This window comes from Monocercomonoides exilis (genome assembly GCF_001643675.1).
Source record: "Monocercomonoides exilis strain PA203 chromosome Unknown scaffold19-1596985, whole genome shotgun sequence".
Classification (NCBI taxonomy): Eukaryota; Preaxostyla; order Oxymonadida; family Polymastigidae; genus Monocercomonoides; species Monocercomonoides exilis.
In genome coordinates, this window is record NW_027150564.1 from 854,224 (window position 1) to 874,377 (window position 20,154).

Below are 20,154 nucleotides of genomic sequence, written 5' to 3' on the forward strand. Positions count from 1 at the left end.
AAAAAACTTTTGTCAAAAGACAAAATAGTTAAAAAATCATTCAGTGCTTCAAAGATAGAGAATGCCTTCTGTCACCAGAGATCCTTTTTGTTCTTGAAAAGACGCATTCGCAGCTTGCTTCGCTGCATTGAGATAAAACAAATGAAAAAAAGATGTTTGAGAGAATTGTTAGAATAAGTTCTTTCTTCGTGATCTCTGCGTAGAACTTTTGTATGTCGTCTTCAAATATGAAGCTTGGTGCTTCATTCAAAAATTCCAGAAACAGTTTGAAGCATAAATCCCTGATCTCTTTCGATTGATTTGATAAAACCGTTGTAACATCTCTTTCAAAACTTTGTCTTATTCGTGTATCCCAGCAAGATGATATTGAACACACCACTTGATCACAAACTTCTTTCTCTTTTCTGGTTCCAGACTGGAAATCAAATTGATCTTCTGTTTTGAAAACAGCACCTCCACATCATCTACGCCACATTCTATTTCATCTGTTCAACTATCCATTGAATCTTCAATTAAGTCATGAGAATTATCTAAGAAAAATGTGATGTGAGAATATGTCAAACATGTCGAAGAAAAACTTTCAGAAGAAGAAGAGCAGGAGGAAGTTGTTGAAGGAAGCGAAAAAGACTCATGAATGCTTTCATCTTTTTTCTTTTCACTTTATTTTGTTAATCCGGTCATTTGAAGATACACTTTAAAGTGTGTTTTAGCTATTCAAAGTGAATAAATCAATCAAAAAACGATTCATTTAATATGTTTATCCATAAAGGCATTCTGAAATTCACTCAAATGATTTTAACATTCAATTATGTTGGGTGTTGACACAAAAATTTGACAAAGTCAAAAAAAGATCGACCAGTCTGTGACTTAGGCAATTTCCAAAAAATTGATCCGGTCAAAACCCATTAACGTGTTCTTTATTTCATAAAAAAAGTGTCGATTATTTTATGTTCAATTAAAATTTTTCATATTTCTTTAATTTAATTAAGTGTATGAACGATAAACTGTTAAACTTTTGAATAATTTTGATGAGATATAAATGCTTTTTGACTTCAAGCATTTTTAAAGTCAGTCAAAAGTAGATTTCCTTAAGACAAAAGTCTTAAGTCACCCAGGCTTATTATGCCATCTCACAAAATTTTCAATCTTTAATTTTTAATTTTCTTCATTAATAAAATATAATAATTTAATGAAATTTGTATTTATTGATTTGCTGATTTATGAAAACATTTATTTGAAAGTGAACGATGAGTTTTTCAAAAGAAAAGAAAAGAATGTAATTTTAATATCATGAAATTAGCATGAAATTTGGAATGAGTACATAATTTATTTTTTATTGTCATTTCAAATATCTCAAATTGCGAGAAGCCAGGAAAAAAGGTTTAGCATGAATAATGAAAAGAGGTATTTCATTTCATCTTCATCAAAATTCCCCATCGTCAAAAAATTGCATGCATCAAAACTAAAGGGAAAAACGTCGGATAATGAAAAAACCTCAATATTTTCGAGTTCAACACCTGATTCTTCAAAAAATTGGATGAAGACGAAATCGAAACATTTGATTGACATAACAAACACCATTGATCAAAAGTGCAAAGAGAACCTGTATGAAAGAGGGAGCGAGAAACCAAATATCTTCAATTCGGTAATTGTTCATTCGAAACAAAAAAATCCTCTTGAAAAAGTGCACTACACAAAGGAAAAATGTAATGACTTGTTGCGAGACATGACTAATGCAACCCACGAGGATGATTTATCAGAATTTCATGATGTAAGTGACGATTTTCACATGACCAATGCAGAAAAGGTGAAAACTGACAAAGGTCCAAATGAACATTCCTGGATGCTCCGTGTTAATGAAGCTCTCGAAGAAGAGAGGTATATGAGGAAGGCGCCAAAAGTTTTTCGAAAAAAGATTTTTCCTGAAGCTATTGTTTCAAGCAAAAGTGGGCTTGAAAAACTTGTGAATTCAATAACTTCTGCAAATCTAACTTGCACAGAAGGAGGAGAGGTATCATAGACTTATATATAAGTTTATTTTACATTATTTTACATTTTTTGTTCCTTATTTATAAATCATCTTAATTCTTTTTTAGTTAAAATATACCATTGATCTTCTCAACAAATATTGCTTGTGGGGCCAATCTGTTGCACCTTCTTTTTCCTTTGCAACATTTCTGAGCAAACTTGAAACTTTGCACGCATCCGAATTAATTAGGGTTTGCCATCAAGCAGTTTCATGCTTCAATGTTTCATAATATATTTCTAAAAATTATTTTCTTTTGCTTTTTTGAATAAAAAACGAGCACAGGCTTCACTGTTTAATCTTTCGAGTCGGCTCCTTGCGATATCAAGGAGTCACACTTCTTTAAGTCATTTTCCGATTGATGAAGAACCGATTGAGAAAAAGCAGGAAATTGACGTTGGTGAGGCTTTTGCGGAGAAAGTTAGTTAATGAAAAGTGTTTTTTATGTCTGCTTTTTGTGAATATTACTTTCACTTCATGAACATGTGATTTTTGTTAAAATATTTTTTCATTTCATTGGAAATATTCAAATAGTTTTTGAGTTTTTGAAAAAATAATAATCTTTTTTAAAATACAACTTTAAAAAAATAAAAAATATTGAACGCAGTTTATAAAATACAGAGCCAAGATATGAATGCGCGCATCACCAACCTTGCATTGAATTTCTCAAATAAAAAAGAAATCAGAAAACAAATTATGTTCTGAGTTGAAAGAATTTTTTGTTTCGCTAGCTCTCTCTCAATTTGTGAATCTACTTTATAATATTAATTTCTTTCGCTTGATGTGAGAATAATTATGGAATGATTTGGTGATTGTTATCCTCTGTTCAAACCAACTATTTTTTAAAACAAAGATTGAGTTTTCAGAATAATTTCAAAACAACCACAAATTATGTTTTATTTTTGATTTCATAGTTTATCAAATAAAAGAATTTTGGCTTATTAGACGCCTAAAATGTATCTGTGCATGCTTATTCGCAATCAAGCTTTTAAAAAGTGTATGTCAAAATGAATAAAATCAAGATTTGATATATTGAAACAAAATTGTCATTTCATCAAAATTTTGAAGAAATAATAAGTAAAACACAATAGATTATTAATTAGCAACAACAACAGCAAGAAGGAGTTGCTGATGCAGCATATCCAACTGTCACAGGCATGGCAGCTTATTTTAATTGTATTAATCAAAATACAGTTTTCAATAAATGAAAAAAGAAAATTAACAAAGAAAAAATAACAAACTCTGATAAGTATTTTGAACTGTAACAGGAAGTGCAACAGTTGCGACTGTTGTTCCATATCCTCCTGCTCCATATCCTCCCATTCCATAATTACCCATTCCGTAGCTTCCCATTCCATAGCTTCCCATTCCCAATCCTCCCATTCCGTATCCACTCATTCCAATACCTCCCATTCCGTAACCTCCCATATAAGAAGGATACATTGACGCACCGCTTATCCCCATACCACTCATTCCATAAGAGCTCATTCCACCACATCCACCATATGACCCAATGGAAGCCATTACAGGAACAGAAGCAACGCTATAGCTAACTGGCATCGCTGCCTGAGTTGGGCAACAGCAACAGCATGGATCGCTTCCGTAAGCACCATAGCCTCCTCCATACATCATGAAAGAATTTCCCATTCCAAAGCCGCTTCCCATTCCTCCTCCCATTCCATATCCCATGCCAAATCCGGGGAAATATGGACTTCCAAACCCATATCCCATGGAGCCTATAAAAATGAAATAAAAATAAAAGAAAATTGTTTTTATGAAACTGTAAACAGCAAAGAGGTTTTGAGTTCAGGTCAGTATCATTTTTCATCAAATGTTGCTTTCTTGTCGAAGCACACACAGAAGCTGCAATAACAAGTAGATACAATTGAGTTAGCATTAACAACTTTTGAAAATAGCTTGTCAAATGAATCAAAAAATTTTTTGAGTTGTTTTAAATAAACAGTTCACATCATAAGAAAATCGAAATCAATAAAATGAAAAAACACCTTAAAATCAAAGTCAATGCTTTAATGCATAAGAAATAAGTAAGTTCAAATGTTTATTGAACTTGCACATAATGAAATCAGTTTATCATTTTTCAATCGAAACAGATCTAAAATATAATATATTAATAATGACAATTGATCACTTTTGCGTACAAATTGATCTTTTCATACTTATCGTTATATATATAATCTGAAAGAAAACTTTCACAAAAAATTATTTGATATATCTTTATCAAACTAATAATAATTCAAAATGGTTAGAACAAAGCAAGTTTCTCGTAAACAAATTGGCGTTAAAGCTCCACGCAAACAACTCGCTTCAAAAGCCGCACGCAAAACAGCAGCTGCAGCTGGTGGTGTGAAGAAGCCCCATCGTTTCCGTCCAGGTACTGTGGCGCTTCGTGAAATCAGAAAGTATCAGAAGAGCACTGAACTTTTGATTAGAAAACTTCCATTCCAACGTCTTGTTCGTGAAATTGCACAAGAATACAAAACTGATTTGAGATTCCAAAGCTCAGCAGTTGCAGCTCTTCAGGAAGCATGCGAGGCTTATCTCGTTGGATTGTTTGAAGATACTAACTTGTGTGCAATTCATGCAAAACGTGTTACAATCATGCCAAAAGATATGCAATTAGCAAGAAGAATCAGAGCTGAACGTGCATAATTCTGACATTTCAAGTTATCATATTTTTGTTTTTTATAGTGTTTTTAAACACAATAAAACAGATTGTTTTAAAGTTAGAGGGTTATTTGTAAATTGAGAAAAAAGTTGTTTATTATCATTTCAAAAAATTGAAATGCCAGATAAAAATAAACTTGGGTTGTTAAAATATTTGAAAAAAAAGTTTCTGAAAAATTATGCTTTTTTGGGTGAGAGTATTGGCATCATTAATCATCTTCAAATAATTTTGAGAAACATATATTGGTATCATTTGATCAACCGTTTTGAATTATTATTTGCTCAATCATGGCTTCGTTTCCCACGAAATTGAGGTATGAATAGACTTTTTTAACTTTACATTTAATAAACTTTCGCATATAGCTTTTCACTTGGGAGTACAACCCCGCCAAAGCTGTTTGAGAACAAACTTGCTTATTTAAGCGGTACATCTGTATGCCTTTCAAATCTGAAGGAAGGCTCAATGTCTCATATTTGGGGTCTTTCATACGGAATCAGTTGCTTTGCAGTTTCTCAATCCTCATTTCACATTGCATTTGCTTCGAGAGATTCAACTCCATCGATTTCCATCTTAAAATCTCCTGAAATGGAATTGATTCAAGTTCTTCCTGGTTTGTTATTTTGTTGATAATCAATATTAATTATTTTTAAACTAAATTTATTAAAGGTTATCCTCTCGTTCCATTTGAAATTTTGGCATTTTCTCGCGATGGACGTTTTCTCGCTTCATTATCGTCTCTACCCGAAGCAAAGCTTACGATATGGGATTGGAATCGTGATGGAGAGCCTCATCTTTGTAACTATTATCTGAATAGAGAAAAACAACCTCAAGATATTTGTTTAAATCCTTTATATGTACAAAGAAAAGACAAGCAGTCATTTGGAGCAACAGGCAGAGGACAGCTCGGAACGACAAAGCGTTCAGGGTTAGCGCTTCCTTCTGCAATTTCTCAATCAAAAGGACAAGATTCAAAAAACGGAGTTGATATGCTGGAGATGTCGCTTAATCCTCCTCAATGGCACACAGTTATTTTCAACCCTGAAAATAGATATGAAATTTGTGTGTTATCCCATCGATATGTGTTTGTGATGTCGATGGTGCCTCACGAACTCACATGCCTCCTCACGCCTGGGCTGTACCGCATTCCTGATGAAATGGGAGATGCTCTATGTTGTGTGTGGCTTCCGCAATCCCAGGGTATTCTGATTGGCACCTCAAAGGGACAGATATTTCGTTTTGATGCAGAAGAGTTGCATTTTCGCGGGAAATCATCGTTAGATGCCGATCAAGCACAAACAAGATATGATGCTGATAGACAGCTTTCCGGAAGCCCTTCGGAAAAGGAAACATTTACTGAGGAGACGCGAATCCCATCTGGTTCTCCGATATCTTCACTTGCACTCACCAAGCACGGCTTATTTGCTGGCTGTTTGGACGGGCAGCTGCTGTATCTCAGTTGCCCTTTTCTGCATTTGCGTCACTCGTTTCGTCTGGAGAGTCTTCCATCATTTTCTGCCTCATCTTCATCGTTTGCTTCTTCTCCTTCCTTTTCTGCATCATCCAGCAATCACACTTCCTTCGGTGCTGCCACTTCAATTTCTGCTCTTTCACCACATCAGCCTTCTCTCACACTTATGCCCAATTCATCATCATCTTCTTCTTCTTCTTCTTCTTCTTCTTCTTCTTCAACAGATTCCGATCCCACTCTTTCTTCCCTCCCGTTCTGTGCAACATCCATTCTCTCTCTCGACACTGATGCACGAATGCAGCTGCTTCTTGTGAATTCTGCGTCTGGCGCGTCGTTTCTTGCGGCGCTGGAAGACATCGAAGAACTCGAAGAGCGGCGCATCTGGCAGCTGCTGATGAGAGAGCAGATGGCAGAAATGGAGCTGGACGAGAGAAGAGAAAGCGGATACAGCAGCGAATGGAAGGAGAGGACAGTCGACGATGCAACACTCAACAGAAACGGTGAAGATGGAGTAGATGGTTATAAAGGTGAAGAAAGATTGGCCAGAGCATCGTCTCAGATTGGAGGAGATGTGAGTGGAAGAGGAAACAATGCCATCAGAAGAAACAAATACCGTCTTGTTTCTTGGGAAGAGCTGGGAAGGGTGATGCGCAGAGGAAGAGGAAGAGGAGGCGTTTTGAATGAAAAAGGAGAAGAAAATGCAGAAGATGAAAATGAGTTAGAAATGGATGATGGAGAAATAGAAGAGGTTACAACAATCGGCCCAGATGATCTGCTGAAATCATATTCATTTTTCAATGAAAATGATGATGCAGATGAAGATGAAAGTGAAGAGCGAAATCTAAAAGATATTTCCAAAAGGAGAAATACAGAAAGAAATTCAGATGATTTGATCGATGATAACGAAAGAAATACATCCAAAGGCAAATTCTCTCAGCATCTTCGAGCAATTGATCGTATGCAGCTGAGGTATGTGCGTGTGATGGACCGCCACATCGGAGCTGTTTCAGCTGTTGAGTGGCTGTCACCGACGATGTTTGCGACAGTCGGAGGGGAAGATGCTACGCTTCGCATTTGGGAGCAGCACAACGCAGGCAACGATGTGTCATTTGTTGAAGGCACACGCGAAATGTTGAACACACTCGCACCACGAAGGCTGCTTCGACAGCGTCTGAAGGAGATGGAAAAGAGCTTTGCGACTGCTGAGCAGTTGGATGCGGCGGAACTGAATGAAACTCAAAGAAATGTACTTTCAAACATCATTAGGCGCAAAAACGGACAAGTTGCTCGAAATGAGGAATATTCCGATGAAGATCCTTCTTTTGCACCTCCTCAGCCACTCGGAAATGAAGACGATTTCTCATCAAACAAAGGAAATGAACAAAATAACAACGAATTTGCGAGGTCAGATTCTAATGACAGCGAAGATAAAGAAGCTCTTTCTGAATTGATTTTGATGTCATCGCAGATGGATCTTGACTGGTTTGATGCAGTTGGCGTTCCGTTTCATCTGACCACTGACCCAACACTCGACTCCACACGCGACAGAAGAGAAGGAGATGAATTGTCTTCACCGATTGTGCAGATCATCCAGTCAGACTCGATGAACAGCGGAGGAGGTGAAGGCGAGGAAGGAGCAGGAGGCAACAGAGAATCAGGAAGTGGTGCGAATGGGAACAATGAAGGAATGAGAGACGAAGGCGATGGTGCCAGCAGGATGGGGGGAGGGTATGAAGATGAGATGGGCGGAGCTGGCGGAGAAGGAGACAACGACGAATACGGAGCTGATTTGAATGACCCTTCAAACGTGCTGCAGACTGGAAGGTCAACACGCTCTCGCCCTGGAATGGACGGTGGAGCAGGCGATGCAGCTGATGGCGATGGAGCAGGAAGGGGAAATACAGGGAGAGGATCACAAGGAGGAGAAGGGTCTGGAAAGAAAGGCCCGCACACGAAGAGAAGGCGCATTCATCAAAGACCCACAAAGCAGCCTGCACCGCGTACTGCATGCCATGGAGTGAGGATGGTAGCAACGATAAGATTAGGTGTGTCAGCACAGGCAATGTCGTTCTGCAGTGGTGCTGGACTTCTAGTTGTTGGGACAGACTGTGGAACAGTGAGGATATATGATGCAAGAGACTTCTGTGCACTGGAAGATGGGAAAGAAGGGAGTGCAACACCAGGAACGCCAATGGGCAATCAACCAGGTAGCTCAAGAACGCCTCTTCAACAGCAGATGCAGAGAAATCAGTCGTTTTCTTCACAACACTCGCAGTCTCTGGCAAAGTTGACACCTGCAGAAGCTCAAGATACTACAAACAATGAAAAGAAAGTTCTGAAAAATGAAGAGAAGGGACTGCGTCTTCTTCACCGTGTTCGACTGTTCACATCGGCTGTGGTGTGTCTCAGATACCATCCGTATGGCCAATACATTGGTGTTACCAGCGATGATTCCCGGCTCTTCATTTTGGACGGTCGGCCAGCACGCAACTTCTCTCTCTTTGGCTATGTGACACTGCAGCACCCTGCACTTTCTCTGTCATGGGCAACAAACGGCACCCGCTCTGAAGCTCTGGTGGGATTGTCAAATGGAGATGTGCTCCGAATCACCCCACCTCCACTCGACACAACAAGCGAAGAGAACGAAATTCCGTCGTTTTTGATCAAAAAGTCTGCTGTGCATCTTGAATATCCTGCAGACTCACTCGCTGCGCTGCCTCTTCCTGTACCACCGACCATTCCTCAGGCAGCACCTGGGCGAAGAGCAGGGACAGGCGCATCAGCAGCAGCTGCAGCACAAGCACTGCAGAATGCGTCGCTCAATCATCAGGCTGTGTATCTCTCTTCACTGAATGAGCACTCGCTGTTTGCACTCACACGAGACAGGATTGCTCGGCTGTATTGTCTGCCGCTGGAGATGGAGGAGAGCGAGTCCACAGACGAAGCCTCGTTCTTTGCGTGTTCGGGCGCCTGTGGAGGGATGGAGAAGAACGGAACAGTCGACTCACTAGCTGTTTCGCCAGACGGAAAGCTGCTTGCAGCTGTCTGCAGAGATGGCTGCTTGGCACTTCATTCAGTTCAGATGCTTGGCTCACAGATGCAGCAGGCTTCACTCGCTGCTGGTGGTGACATTCCTGGTATTGGTGGAGGAATGGGCATTCCTCAAGTGCATCCTCTGTTTCTGCATAGATCACACGATCCATTCCGCGGGGGAGGTGCTTGCATCAGATTCTCTCCCACATCCACCCACGCCATCTCCACTGGACACGATGGGTGTGCATTCGGATGGGAGGTTCCTGTTCTTCCTTCTCCTGAGCTTGTGCCAATCATGGGGCATCAGCCGCACCTCACACAGACATTCAAACAAGGAGGCGCTTTTGGAGCGCAGACAACGGCTGGAGGAAGTGGACAGACAACATCGTTGAATGGGATAGTCACTCCGAATGAGCACTTTACGAGAGCAGAAGTGGCAGCATCAGCAATTATGAAGGAGGTACCAAGGAGAATCGAGTTTATTCAGAAGCAGAGAGAAGAGATGAGAAATGAGTTGAGAGAAAGAAGAGAAAGGGAAAGAAGAGAAAGAAGGTTTGTTGGAGAAGACATGGATGAAGAAGGAGAAGATAGAGACAGAAAGAACAGCACTGGACGGATGGACGAACTGTCGACTCCAATTTCGAGGCACAGAAGAAGAGACGCCTCAGACGAAAGAGACAGTCCAATGGAAGATGGAGCCATGTCACGTCGTGCGGGAACAGCACATCTGATGCCGAGTGGAGATGCAGATGAGATCCTCACACCAGACGATGAAGAGCCGCTGTTCTTTGAGGCGAAGCAGCGGAAACAGGAGGAAGAGGAAATACGGCAGTATGTGTCAGTCAACGAGCAGTTGAAGGAGCAGATGAAGAGAATAAGACAGGCTCTTTCTGATCTTATTGCTCGCAACAAGAACGCGCCTGAAGCAGAAAGGTTGGATCGATTGGAGGTTGTGATTGACACAGAGCTAAGGGAAAAGCTGAAGAAGGACAGTGAAAGGCAGGCAAGAGAAGTGACTGCTGAGGTGAGGAAAGAGGAGCTGATGAGTTCAATTCGAACACTGCGAATCAAAGCGCTGTGTTGGGACACGATGGAAGTGCAAGGATCAGCACTGGTTGCATTCAACACAGTTGACAATGCAGCGGAAGAGAACAATGAACAAGATGCTCAGCTGGGAGCAACAGTGCAAATGGATCAGACATTATTATCGCAACATCCAAGTTCTCCTTTGGCTCAGCTGTCTCCTCAGCAACAACGCCAGCAATCTTCAAATTCCGCTGCGCTTGTTCCCACTTCTTCTGCTTCTTATTTGCCTTCCTCAAAACTACCCAAATTGCGAGTGTATAATTTTGCTCTTGCCAAGCAGTCACCGCAAACTCTGAGGAAGTTGGATATCATCCGAAGAATGCGACGAATGGAACTTCTTTCATTCCACAGGCAGCCACGAGACACACTCTTCCGCACTTTGGTGGAGAAGAGGCAGCCAGCAGCTGTTACAGCGATGCTCAGCGCATCGTCCTCTTCTGCAGATAGCTCTGGCGCTGTACAGCTTTCACTTCAGAACGGAGAATATTCGCTCACATCGCACGCTCTTCCTGTTGAACACTCGATTAAAATCAAGCTGGGCTTGTCGAAGAATGCATATCGCAATGCAGACAACATCCTGAACATTGCTGGGAGCAAAAGTGGCAGCGAGAGAGGGAGAAGTGGAGATGGAGACAACACAGCCGCGGGAGAAGGATCAGAATCGAACAACATTTCCAATCTTTTGAACATTGCACTTCCTGGCAGTTCTGCTTCCTCATCATCAACCTCTTCTTCATCGAATGCGTCACAAGGTGCATCTGCTTCAGGCTCTGCTGCTCAGAATCCCGCGCTTGTTCCGACAGGCGCAGATGAACAGAGCGACTTGTCTGGAGATGTGCTGATGGATGTGCAGAAGCTGTCACAACATGACACTCTGCTGTTGTATCATCCCCTGCAACTTGTGTCTGTGCAGAGGAAGCTCACGCAGATGGCACTTTTGGCATCGATCACAAGGCAGCTCCGTAGAGAATTCAACGAGAAATTTGAGCAGATGCGAAAGGAGAAAGAGAGTACAATAGAAAAGGTGTCGAGGCTGCAGAAGCAAATTGACGATATCAGAGAACAGCTGGAGGCATCGGACAAGGCAGGCAATGGGCCAGATGCAGAAGAAGAAGAGGAAGATGAAGATGAAACACAGGGCAATGAGAACGGTGGAGATGGCTCTTCTCAAATGGCTGGATCTCCTTTGGGATCACAAGGTGCTCAAGGAAATCAGTCACAACTTGGATCAGATGGTAAGCGAATGAGAAAAGCACAAGCAGCAGCCGAAGCAAGAAAGAAGATTAACTTTGCACCGTTTCTTCATCTACATCCGCTGGAAAAGCCAGAAATGGTGTGGAGTGTGACAGACGGAGAGGTAATTGAAGAATTGGAGCAAAGAGCTGCAAAAGCTTCACTTTCATCTGGGCAGACAGGTTCTTCCTCTTCTGCCTCTCAAAAAGACGGAGCAAAGAACTCATTTTTGCCTTCAGCTTCATTGCTTGCTGCGACGTTAGGTGCCACTTCTTCATCGTCTGCTGGTGGTTCAGAAGGCTGGAACACATCACAAGCGCCTCTTGACCCAGAATCGGCTAAGCGTGCGCTGATGGACATGATGGATGGGACATTACAGGCAAAGAGTGAGGAGTCTCTGCTTACAATGCAGATTGTGAGAGAGCCCTGGATGGACACTGTTCCACCGGAGAAGTACACAGACGAGCAGAAGGCAGCAATGGCAGAGTATCTGAAGAAGAAGGAGACAGTTGCGAAGTTCAGAAAGTCGAAGGAGAACGAGCTGGAGCTGCTGGCGGAGACGGCACGTGAGTCGCTTCGTTTGTTTGACGAGAAACTGGAAGAGCTGCTTTTGGAGCGCATAGAAGTGTCCAAGCGGTGCTTTGAGAACGAGATGTGGATCACAAAGCTATCTGAATCAATACTTGCACAGGAAGGGCAGTTGAGAGAAGATAAACAGCTGAGGATGAAACATGCTCAGTTGTCTTCAGAGAAGAAAGAGAGAAAAGCGATGCAGCAGCAAACAGAACGGCACATCGATGTCATCAAACAGGAGACAGCGCACATCAAAGAAAGAGTGAAGCAAGTTGATGCAGAGACGAAGGCGATGCTCGAAAGAGAAGTGCGAAGATTCTTCGGAGACAAGCAATCACGTGCAGAAGCATTGAGCGTGGCAATGAATGCATACAGAGGCAAACTGCATGGGGCAGGAGGAGCTGATTCAGCAATTGATGAGATGAGTGGAATGAATGGGATGAGGACAGGAGGAAGAGAAGACAGAGACGATACATTGAGTGTCAAAGCATGGGCTGTGCATCAGCTGGCGAGTGAAGGAGGACTTCCAACAATTCTTGACAGCGAAGGAAGGTTTGTGGATGGAAGAGAAGGAGAGGAAGAAGAGGAAGCAGCTAAAGGAAGAGAGGCATGGAAGAAAGATGAAACAATTGAAGGAAGAAATACAGGGGAAAGTGAAGAAGAAAACGATGAGGAGAATGAGGAAGGTGATGGGAAGCAAGAAATGTACGATGAAAATGGCAATTTTGTGGGAAGAGAAGGAGAGAAAAGGATCAAAAAGAGAAGAACTGGTGGAAGAGGAAAAGCAGATGTCTCGAGAGAAGAGAGAGAGAAACGGAGACAGCAAAGAGAAGAGCTCAAAAAATACCTACGTGAAATCCGCTCCGACGAAAAATGGCTTCGGGAGGTGTTTGGAGAGCATGCAGCGATGTATCTTTCTGTTATTCGGTCGAATTTAGACCCGTTTCTAGCGCATGATGCGTTTGTGGCGTGGCAGCGGGCGAAGACGCAGGCGGTGCCATTGGAACCAGAAGTGGATGGGGCAGGTGTTCTCCCAGCAGACGACGAGCAGCTGTGGCGGACGATCAACGAAGCGAGGCAGCAGCGAATCAAACTGGAAGAGGAAATCACGCAGCTTCAGCAGCACATGAATGAGCTTGTGTCGCACAAACAGTATCTGACTGACCGCATCAGCGCCATCGAGGCAGAGATGGGTGAAGTGAAGAGAGCTCAGCAGCGCTGTGCAGAGAAAACGAAGTACACAGACATCGATCTTGTGCTCATTCTGCGTCTGTTGCAAGGGCAGGTTGAGGTTCCTCCACAGCCCTGTATCACATCCTATGCAGATGCCCTTCTTGTTCACAGAGATGAAATCTTAGCACTGAATGGGAGATTGAGACAGCAAGCACAGCACTCACTGCAGCTGCTGAAACATGCAGGCACGCTGCTGAAGTCGATCAAGTGGAGAGAGTGGGAGATTCAGGCAGCGACGATGGCGATTGTGGACGAGGCAAACACGATATCAGAGTTCCACATTATGCGAGTGACGAAAGAATTGCAGGACATTGTGAGGACAGGAGATGACAGCAGGCACAAAAGAGAGGAGGAGCAGCTGAAAAAGAAGAGAGAGTATCTCAAGGACTCTGCTTCAAAGAAGATCGATGAGCTGTGGAGACAGCAGAAGAAACTGGAGGCGCAAATCAAAGCAAAACAGGTTTCAATTTCATGTTTTTTTCTGAAATGAACATTTAACTATTGTTTAATGTTTTCTTACAATAATTATTTATTTTTGCTTTCAATCTGTTTGTATTTTATTATTTCAGCTTGAAAATGCACAGCTTGATGATCGTATTCGCGAAGCATCAGTTTCCGTTTCACAGAGAAGACGTGTCTATGAAATACAAGCATCAAGAGTGGCACAAGACGATCATCGTGGGTCAGAGATTAGAATGAAAGAGATAATGTCTGAAGGGAATATGAAGTTGAAAATAAAAGAACAGAACGAAGTGATATCCAAATTACGTGCTGAAGTTGATAGGCTTATGAAAAAGACCTTCTCATCCTTTGAGAATATCAGGCAACCAATGGGGAACGTTGACGAAAGATAGATCAACAGTTCAATCACTTCACAATTCTCATTACACTTCTTCAATTTCATTTTTAATCAAATTTTTCTTTCATTTCTCTTCTGAATGTTTGATATACTTTTATTGTTTAAAATAAAATTCACTTCCAAAATGAATAGAATTTTCTTATCCTTCACTTTTCAAAATATTTTTATTTATTAAATTGTTATTACTAACATACAATGAACAACATGAAATATCTATTTTTTATCAGGAAAAAAGTCGAAAAATGAACCATTATAATATGAATAACAATAAATAATTAAAAATATTCTTTTCTAATTAATTACTGAAAAATTAAAGGCTTTCAAAAATATGGAATTGACTTGCGGCTTATCAGAAGATGCAAGAAAAGTCATTCAAAATCCAAGAAATCCTCCAGATCAATATATTTCGTGCACATTTTATAATCGTGGGTTGAAAAATGTTACAGGAATTGATAAATTTGTCAATTTACAAAAATTAAATCTCTCAGAAAATGGAATTGTATCACTTGGTCCAATTGCTAGATTAAGAAAGTTGAAAGTGTTAATTCTTTCGAACAATAATGTGTGTTATTTCTTTTTTGCATTTGTCAACTCAAACAAAAATAGATTCAAAGGATATGCAGCTTAAAGTTTTTGAGTAATTTAGAATCGCTTGACCTTTCTTACAACAAAATAAACGATATTTCTGGCTTTCTTGATCTTCCAACTGATTGTTCGCTGAAGTATTTAAATCTAACGGACAATAAATTATCTTTAGTGCAAGACCTGTCACCTCTCAAAAGTCTTTCTGTATGCAAGCCATTATTTTTTGATGTCAATTTTTTTTTGTTAAATTAGAATCTGAGAACTTTGCTTCTCCAAGACATGACGCTTGTTGGAAGTGATGGAATTCCTTTCCTTTCCAACCCAATGTGCCGCATTGTGGGGTATCGATCATCTGTTCTTCGAATGCTTCCTCAGCTCGCCGATCTTGACGGATCGGCGACTCTTGTCTTTAAATCTCCTCCTCGTTCTCTTCCAGCGTTTCATTCACGATTAACAACAATCAAAGAAAAAGAGCAGCCAAAAGAAGAGAAAGCTGCTCGAGAATCTCCAAGCAAAAGACAAAGAGCTGATTTAAGCAAAGATAATAGCAAAAAATATGAACTTGAGAGTTCAATTAAAGAAAACAAATTTCGTGCCTGTGATGATGAGATGGATAATGAAGGAACATCATCAAATCTGAAACAGCAGTCAATGAAAGAGGATATTGATAAAGCAGTAGCCAAGTACCTACTCGAAAAAGAGAAAGAGAAAGAGAAAGAACAGAAAATGAAAGAATTAGCAGATAAAGAAAATGAATTGGCTAAAGAAAGAGAAAAGATTGATCAGATCAAGAAAGAGCAAGAAAGGGAAAAGGAGGAACTTGCTCGCAGAGAAAGAGAAAGAGAGAAGGAATTGGAAAGTGTGCGGCAGAAGATGGAAGATCAGCAGAAGGAGTTAGAAAAGCAGAGGTCAAAAGAGAACAAGCAAGCCCATCGCTCTGACTCAGCTAAAAGACGTCATCACCGATTGAAATGGGAGCCTGTTTCATGCGATGAACAGAGTGTGAATGAAAGCGATGCAGCTTCTTCTTCCTCTTCTGCTTCTTCTGATTCTTCTGCTTCTTCAATGTCATCTGCATCTTTTGAATCTTCGCCAGAGAACTTCTTCGAAAGCGACAATGACGAGATCAGAATAATCAGCCAGCCAAAAGTTGTCAGATCTGTTAGACATATACAGAACTATCCACAATTTCCACAGTTCTCCTCACAGCCGTTGCTTGTTGAGCAGCAGGCAGCTCCTTCTGTAGCTCCACCACAAAATTTGCCTTATCATTCACCTACTTTGCAGAGTTATGACAGGGAAGCAGCAGAAGCGCAAATTGCAAATATGATGAATGAGAAAGAAGCTTATTTTGAAGAGGAGAAGAGGAAGATGGAAGACGAATTGAAACGAGTCAAGGAAGAGCTTGAAGAAAAGATGAAATTATGCGAAGAACTGGAACGAAACAGAATGGAAGCAAGAAATGAAAGAGATAAATTTGCAAGTGAAATGAATGAAATGAGAGAAAGCATTCGAGAAATGAAGCAGAAGCTGAAAGAGAAAGAAGATCAAGAAATGCAGCTGGAGCAGTTACGAGCAGAAGTTGAAGAAGAAAAGGTTTGCAAGCTCTTCGTGCTTTTCAATTTGAATGAATTTTTGATGTTTTTTTCTTCTATTCTTTTAAATTTGGATTCTTCAACTATTATTTGCTGTTAAAAGGCACGCCGAGATGAATTTATTGACGAGATAGATGAGCTCAAGGACAAATTAACTTCTGCTCAGAAACAAAACAAAGTTTGTTTTTAAAATAATTTTCACTGTTTTTATTCTTTTTCTTCTATTTGTAAATGGAAATTTTATAATTATTGTGATCAAAAATGAATTCATTGAACAAATGTCCGAATTCCGTAATTCATTAAATATGCACAACTGCTAATGCAAACAGTCAATTTCATCAGAATTATCCGATCTGCGCGACGAGTGCAGCCGTCTTCAGAGAGAAAAAAAGAGCGAAACAGAAAACGCTGCCCGATTTGCAGCAGACACGCGGAGTGTGGTGCAGGACATGGAGATCGGCACAGACCGCGTTCTGAATGTGCTGCAGCGGATGGAGCGTGCGCTGGAAGAGGAAGAGGCAGAAATCAAAGAGAGTGGGACAGGGCAGAAAAAGATCAAAAGCAGTGTGAGTGAAATCAGTGAGTGGATAGGGAAGGAAGAGAAGTGGAAGGAAGGGGCGCAGAAGAAAGAGCAAGACACACTTCAGATGCTGGCAGACCTGGATGGGCATTCACTTGGGATGATGCAGCAGAAGTTAGAGAGGCTGTGCTTCTCAGTGAGTGAAGGAGAAATGGAGAGGATGGAGGAAGAAGGGAAAAGAGTGGCTGAAATGGAAGAGAGATTGAAAGAAGAGAAGAAGAAGAAGGAAGCAATTAAGGATGCATTAGAGACAGCTGAGAATGAGTTGATCGAAAAGGAAGTGAAAATTGAAGAGATGAAGAAAGTTTGTTGTTAAATTGGGAGTATTTTTTGGGCATTTTGGTTCTATTTTTTCAATGATTTTCACATTTATGCAACCACTTTTATTTATTCCCCAATTTATTCTTCTTTGTGTTCTTTATTTTATTTCGTTTTTATTTTCAATTGAAATGATCAGGTGTTGGCTGAATGGCTGAAAAAGGAGGAAACGTGGAGAGCAGCAATGTCTGAGGCAGAAGAGAATCAGCGAGTTTTGAATGGGAAAATCGAATCTGAGCGCGAAACTGGATTGTCTTTGAAGAAAAAACTGAAGATGGCAGAAGAAAAAGCAGACGAAGCAGAAAAAGAGCACGAAAAGAGGCTGAAAGAGGAGAAGGCGAAAAGATCTGAATTGGAACAGCAGTTGCGTGACATTCAAATAGAATGTGATAAGCAAATCGGGAAGATGCGGCAAAAGATGGACAAGCTGGTGGATATTGAGAAAGAGCGTATGGAACTTGAATTTTCTGTGGAACGGATGAAGAAAGAGGTCGAAGAAGCCAACGAGGAAAGAGATAAAGCGCTTAAGAGATTTCGTGAAGCAGAGGAGAAAAAGAAAGCAGTCGAAGCAGAAAAAACCGAACTTGAGAAGAAAATGTCAGATATTTCTGAAAAGTTGCAAGTGAAAGACATTTTGTGTGATGCGCAGGCGGGCGATGTGCAGAGGCAGAAAGAAGAGCTGGAGAAGCTGCGGAAGGATTTGAGTGCTGCAAAGGAGAGGAACGGAGGAGTGGACGAGGAGAGAGAGAGATTGTTTGAACAGATCAGTGAAAAAGAGAAGGTGTGTAAATGGATCTTGATTAATAATTATTTGTAATGTTTTTAACACTTTCTTTTATTTTTCTTTATTTATTTTTGAATGTGTATTTGTCTTTTATTTATTCAAAAAAAATCTGATATTTCCTTCTTTTCTGAATTGCATTCAAGGAAATTGAGGATCTTTTGAACGAAAACGAGCAGTTGAGCGAAAGCAAATCCATTCTGAAAGATAAATTGCGCCAACTCAAAGAGCAAAATGCAGAAAAGGACGAAGCACTGAATCTCATCGAAAAGGAGGTCTGTTTTTCTTTTTCTCCTTTTATAATTAAAGAAATTATGATTGCGATAATGATTGCATTGTTATTATTATTATTATTAGTTGACAGCGTTTCAGCATGAATTTGGCACTATTCAATCAGAACTGTCGAAGTCAAAATCGAATGCGGAAAAAGCAGAGAAAGAAAATGCGGAATTAAAGCAAAGACTTGAAAAGAATGAAGATTTGATGAGGGAAAAGGAAAATGAAAGTTTAATTCTGCACGAAAAAGTGAAAGAAATAGAAGCTACAGTTGATTCGTTTCAAAGCATCATCAAGGAAAAAGATAGGTCAATCAAAAATGCTCTTCAAAAAGTGTGATACTATTTTTTGAAAATGAATAATGTTAAATTAACGGTCTTTGTTTTATTTTTATTCTTTGTTTTATCATTTTTTTCTTTTATTTTTTTGAATCGTAAAATAGGCAAAACAAAAAGAAGAAGATTTTCTCAAAACGCAAAAGGAGCTGATGAAAAGTGAGAAGGAAAGACTTCTGATGAAGGAAAGACTTAGGCAATTGCATCGAGCATTTTCGTCTCTGCCATTTTCGCTTGGAGAGTCAATTCAAGTTAGGAATAGCGAAGATAGTGGATCTCAAGTTCAAAGCAAGAAAGAAGATGACAAACAAAGTCGAAAAGAAAAGATGAATATTGTCAAAAGCCCTTCATTACCTTCTCTTGATTCAAAAAGTGATAGCAGCGACAATCTTTCTCTGGAGTTCGATGCAGATTTAGATGGAGCTTGAACGAATTTTTTTTGAAAACTGATCAAACCCAAATATATTTTTGAATGGAAATACCAGCTCAATTGACTCCATCGGCACCATATATAAAGGTCTATGCTCATGGAACAAATGTAGTGGATATTATTTCAAATTTTCTCCTTTTTGCGGGATCATTTGTCCTGCTGTTCTTGTCTTTTTTACTAATCTATAAACTTGAGAGCATTGTACCTTGGAAATGGATTGTTGTCCAATTACCAATTGTGACCTGGTTTTTGTTCATGTTATTTATTATGACCACTGTTTTAATAGCAAGAAATATAAAGACTGTGGTGTTGTGGGAATCGGTTTGAATATATATTGTTTTTTTCAAATTCATGGTTTTTTAAATAAAGACTCTAATCGAAGAAAGATTAATGGCGATAACAGGAGTAACTTCTCCTTTTTTCTTTCTTTTTTCGGTTGTTCTTTCTTTAACTCTTGATGGATTTATAAAAATTCATTCACAATATTGCTTTCTCCTTCTTCTTCTTGGAGAAATTCATCAAATGACATCGGTACTGAAACTTATATCAAATGGACAAATGGGGAGGCAAATAATTGCCTTTCTATTTTTCATAGCTGTTTTTTCAACCACTTTCTTATCTTTTCTTTCTGATTCAGTGCATCTTCGGTATGATGCGCAAAATGCAAATGAAGCTATCTTCTTTCACACTTCTTCCAGAAATCAACTATCGACTATCCATCAGCTTTTTCTTTCATTCATATCTTTGGTTAAGAGCTTCATTTTTCCTTCTCAGCAAATATTTGCTGCTTCAATCTCACCATTGGTAGCAAATTCTCCATTGATAATTTTTGAAATTTGGATCTTCATTCTGACCATCAGCGATTTCCTTTCTAACGTATTGAAACCTTCTTCATCAAAATCACATCATTCTTCATCTTCAACCATTTCACCAAATACCGCTTCATTCACATCATTGAAACACAATCACGATGCCTTCCCTCCAATTTTATGGAATCTTTTATCATTGTCACACATCCTTCTTGTTGTCAGACTTTCATCCACTTCATATCGCCTGT

General features: G+C 40.0%; 5 protein-coding genes across 5 annotated transcripts; 4 read left to right on the forward strand and 1 right to left on the reverse strand.

Moving 5' to 3' along the window:
• Positions 1-1,387: 1,387 nt before the first annotated feature.
• MONOS_9023 (uncharacterized protein) lies at positions 1,388-2,455 on the forward strand (the record flags this gene model as incomplete). Its single annotated transcript, XM_067879483.1, has 3 exons — positions 1,388-2,011; positions 2,097-2,219; positions 2,312-2,455. 3 exons carry the CDS (start codon positions 1,388-1,390, stop codon positions 2,453-2,455), a joined length of 891 nt encoding a protein of 296 aa, XP_067728506.1.
• A 526-nt stretch (positions 2,456-2,981) lies between these two features.
• MONOS_9022 (uncharacterized protein) lies at positions 2,982-4,141 on the reverse strand. Its single transcript, XM_067879482.1, has 4 exons — positions 4,033-4,141; positions 3,815-3,942; positions 3,268-3,762; positions 2,982-3,190 (listed from the first exon to the last, which is right to left on the reverse strand). Exons 2-4 carry the CDS (start codon positions 3,921-3,923, stop codon positions 3,126-3,128), a joined length of 669 nt encoding a protein of 222 aa, XP_067728507.1. The 5' UTR covers positions 3,924-3,942; positions 4,033-4,141; the 3' UTR covers positions 2,982-3,125.
• A 97-nt stretch (positions 4,142-4,238) lies between these two features.
• On the forward strand, positions 4,239-4,770 carry MONOS_9021 (histone H3). The gene has a single exon (XM_067879481.1). It carries the CDS (start codon positions 4,286-4,288, stop codon positions 4,694-4,696), a length of 411 nt encoding a protein of 136 aa, XP_067728508.1. The 5' UTR covers positions 4,239-4,285; the 3' UTR covers positions 4,697-4,770.
• Positions 4,771-4,959: 189 nt separating this feature from the next.
• MONOS_9020 (putative cilia- and flagella-associated protein 43) lies at positions 4,960-14,402 on the forward strand. Its single transcript, XM_067879480.1, has 4 exons — positions 4,960-5,025; positions 5,075-5,322; positions 5,379-13,798; positions 13,908-14,402. The coding sequence occupies exons 1-4, from the start codon at positions 5,000-5,002 to the stop codon at positions 14,190-14,192; spliced, it is 8,979 nt and encodes a 2,992-aa protein (XP_067728509.1). The 5' UTR covers positions 4,960-4,999; the 3' UTR covers positions 14,193-14,402.
• A 47-nt stretch (positions 14,403-14,449) lies between these two features.
• Positions 14,450-19,095, forward strand: MONOS_9019 (putative leucine-rich repeat and coiled-coil domain-containing protein 1; the record flags this gene model as incomplete). Its single annotated transcript, XM_067879479.1, has 9 exons — positions 14,450-14,759; positions 14,804-14,986; positions 15,035-16,378; positions 16,481-16,555; positions 16,707-17,261; positions 17,415-18,056; positions 18,203-18,331; positions 18,414-18,665; positions 18,775-19,095. The coding sequence occupies exons 1-9, from the start codon at positions 14,526-14,528 to the stop codon at positions 19,093-19,095; spliced, it is 3,735 nt and encodes a 1,244-aa protein (XP_067728510.1). The 5' UTR covers positions 14,450-14,525.
• Positions 19,096-20,154: the final 1,059 nt, after the last annotated feature.

What these genes read in the sequence shown, in the direction of transcription:
- MONOS_9022 (XM_067879482.1), bottom strand. Translation starts at nt 3,923, where the DNA reads ATGCTAACTCAATTGTATCTACTTGTTATTGCAGCTTCTGTGTGTGCT. An exon ending in GAACTCAAAACCTCTTTGCT is followed by an intron (nt 3,763 to 3,814) that starts GTTTACAGTTTC and finishes TCATTTTTATAG; the next exon opens with GCTCCATGGGATATGGGTTT. An exon ending in AGTTCAAAATACTTATCAGA is followed by an intron (nt 3,191 to 3,267) that starts GTTTGTTATTTT and finishes AATTAAAATAAG; the next exon opens with CTGCCATGCCTGTGACAGTT.
- MONOS_9020 (XM_067879480.1), top strand. Translation starts at nt 5,000, where the DNA reads ATGGCTTCGTTTCCCACGAAATTGAG. An exon ending in TCGTTTCCCACGAAATTGAG is followed by an intron (nt 5,026 to 5,074) that starts GTATGAATAGAC and finishes TTTCGCATATAG; the next exon opens with CTTTTCACTTGGGAGTACAA. An exon ending in CGCAAATCAAAGCAAAACAG is followed by an intron (nt 13,799 to 13,907) that starts GTTTCAATTTCA and finishes TTATTATTTCAG; the next exon opens with CTTGAAAATGCACAGCTTGA.
- MONOS_9021 (XM_067879481.1), top strand. Translation starts at nt 4,286, where the DNA reads ATGGTTAGAACAAAGCAAGTTTCTCGTAAACAAATTGGCGTTAAAGCT.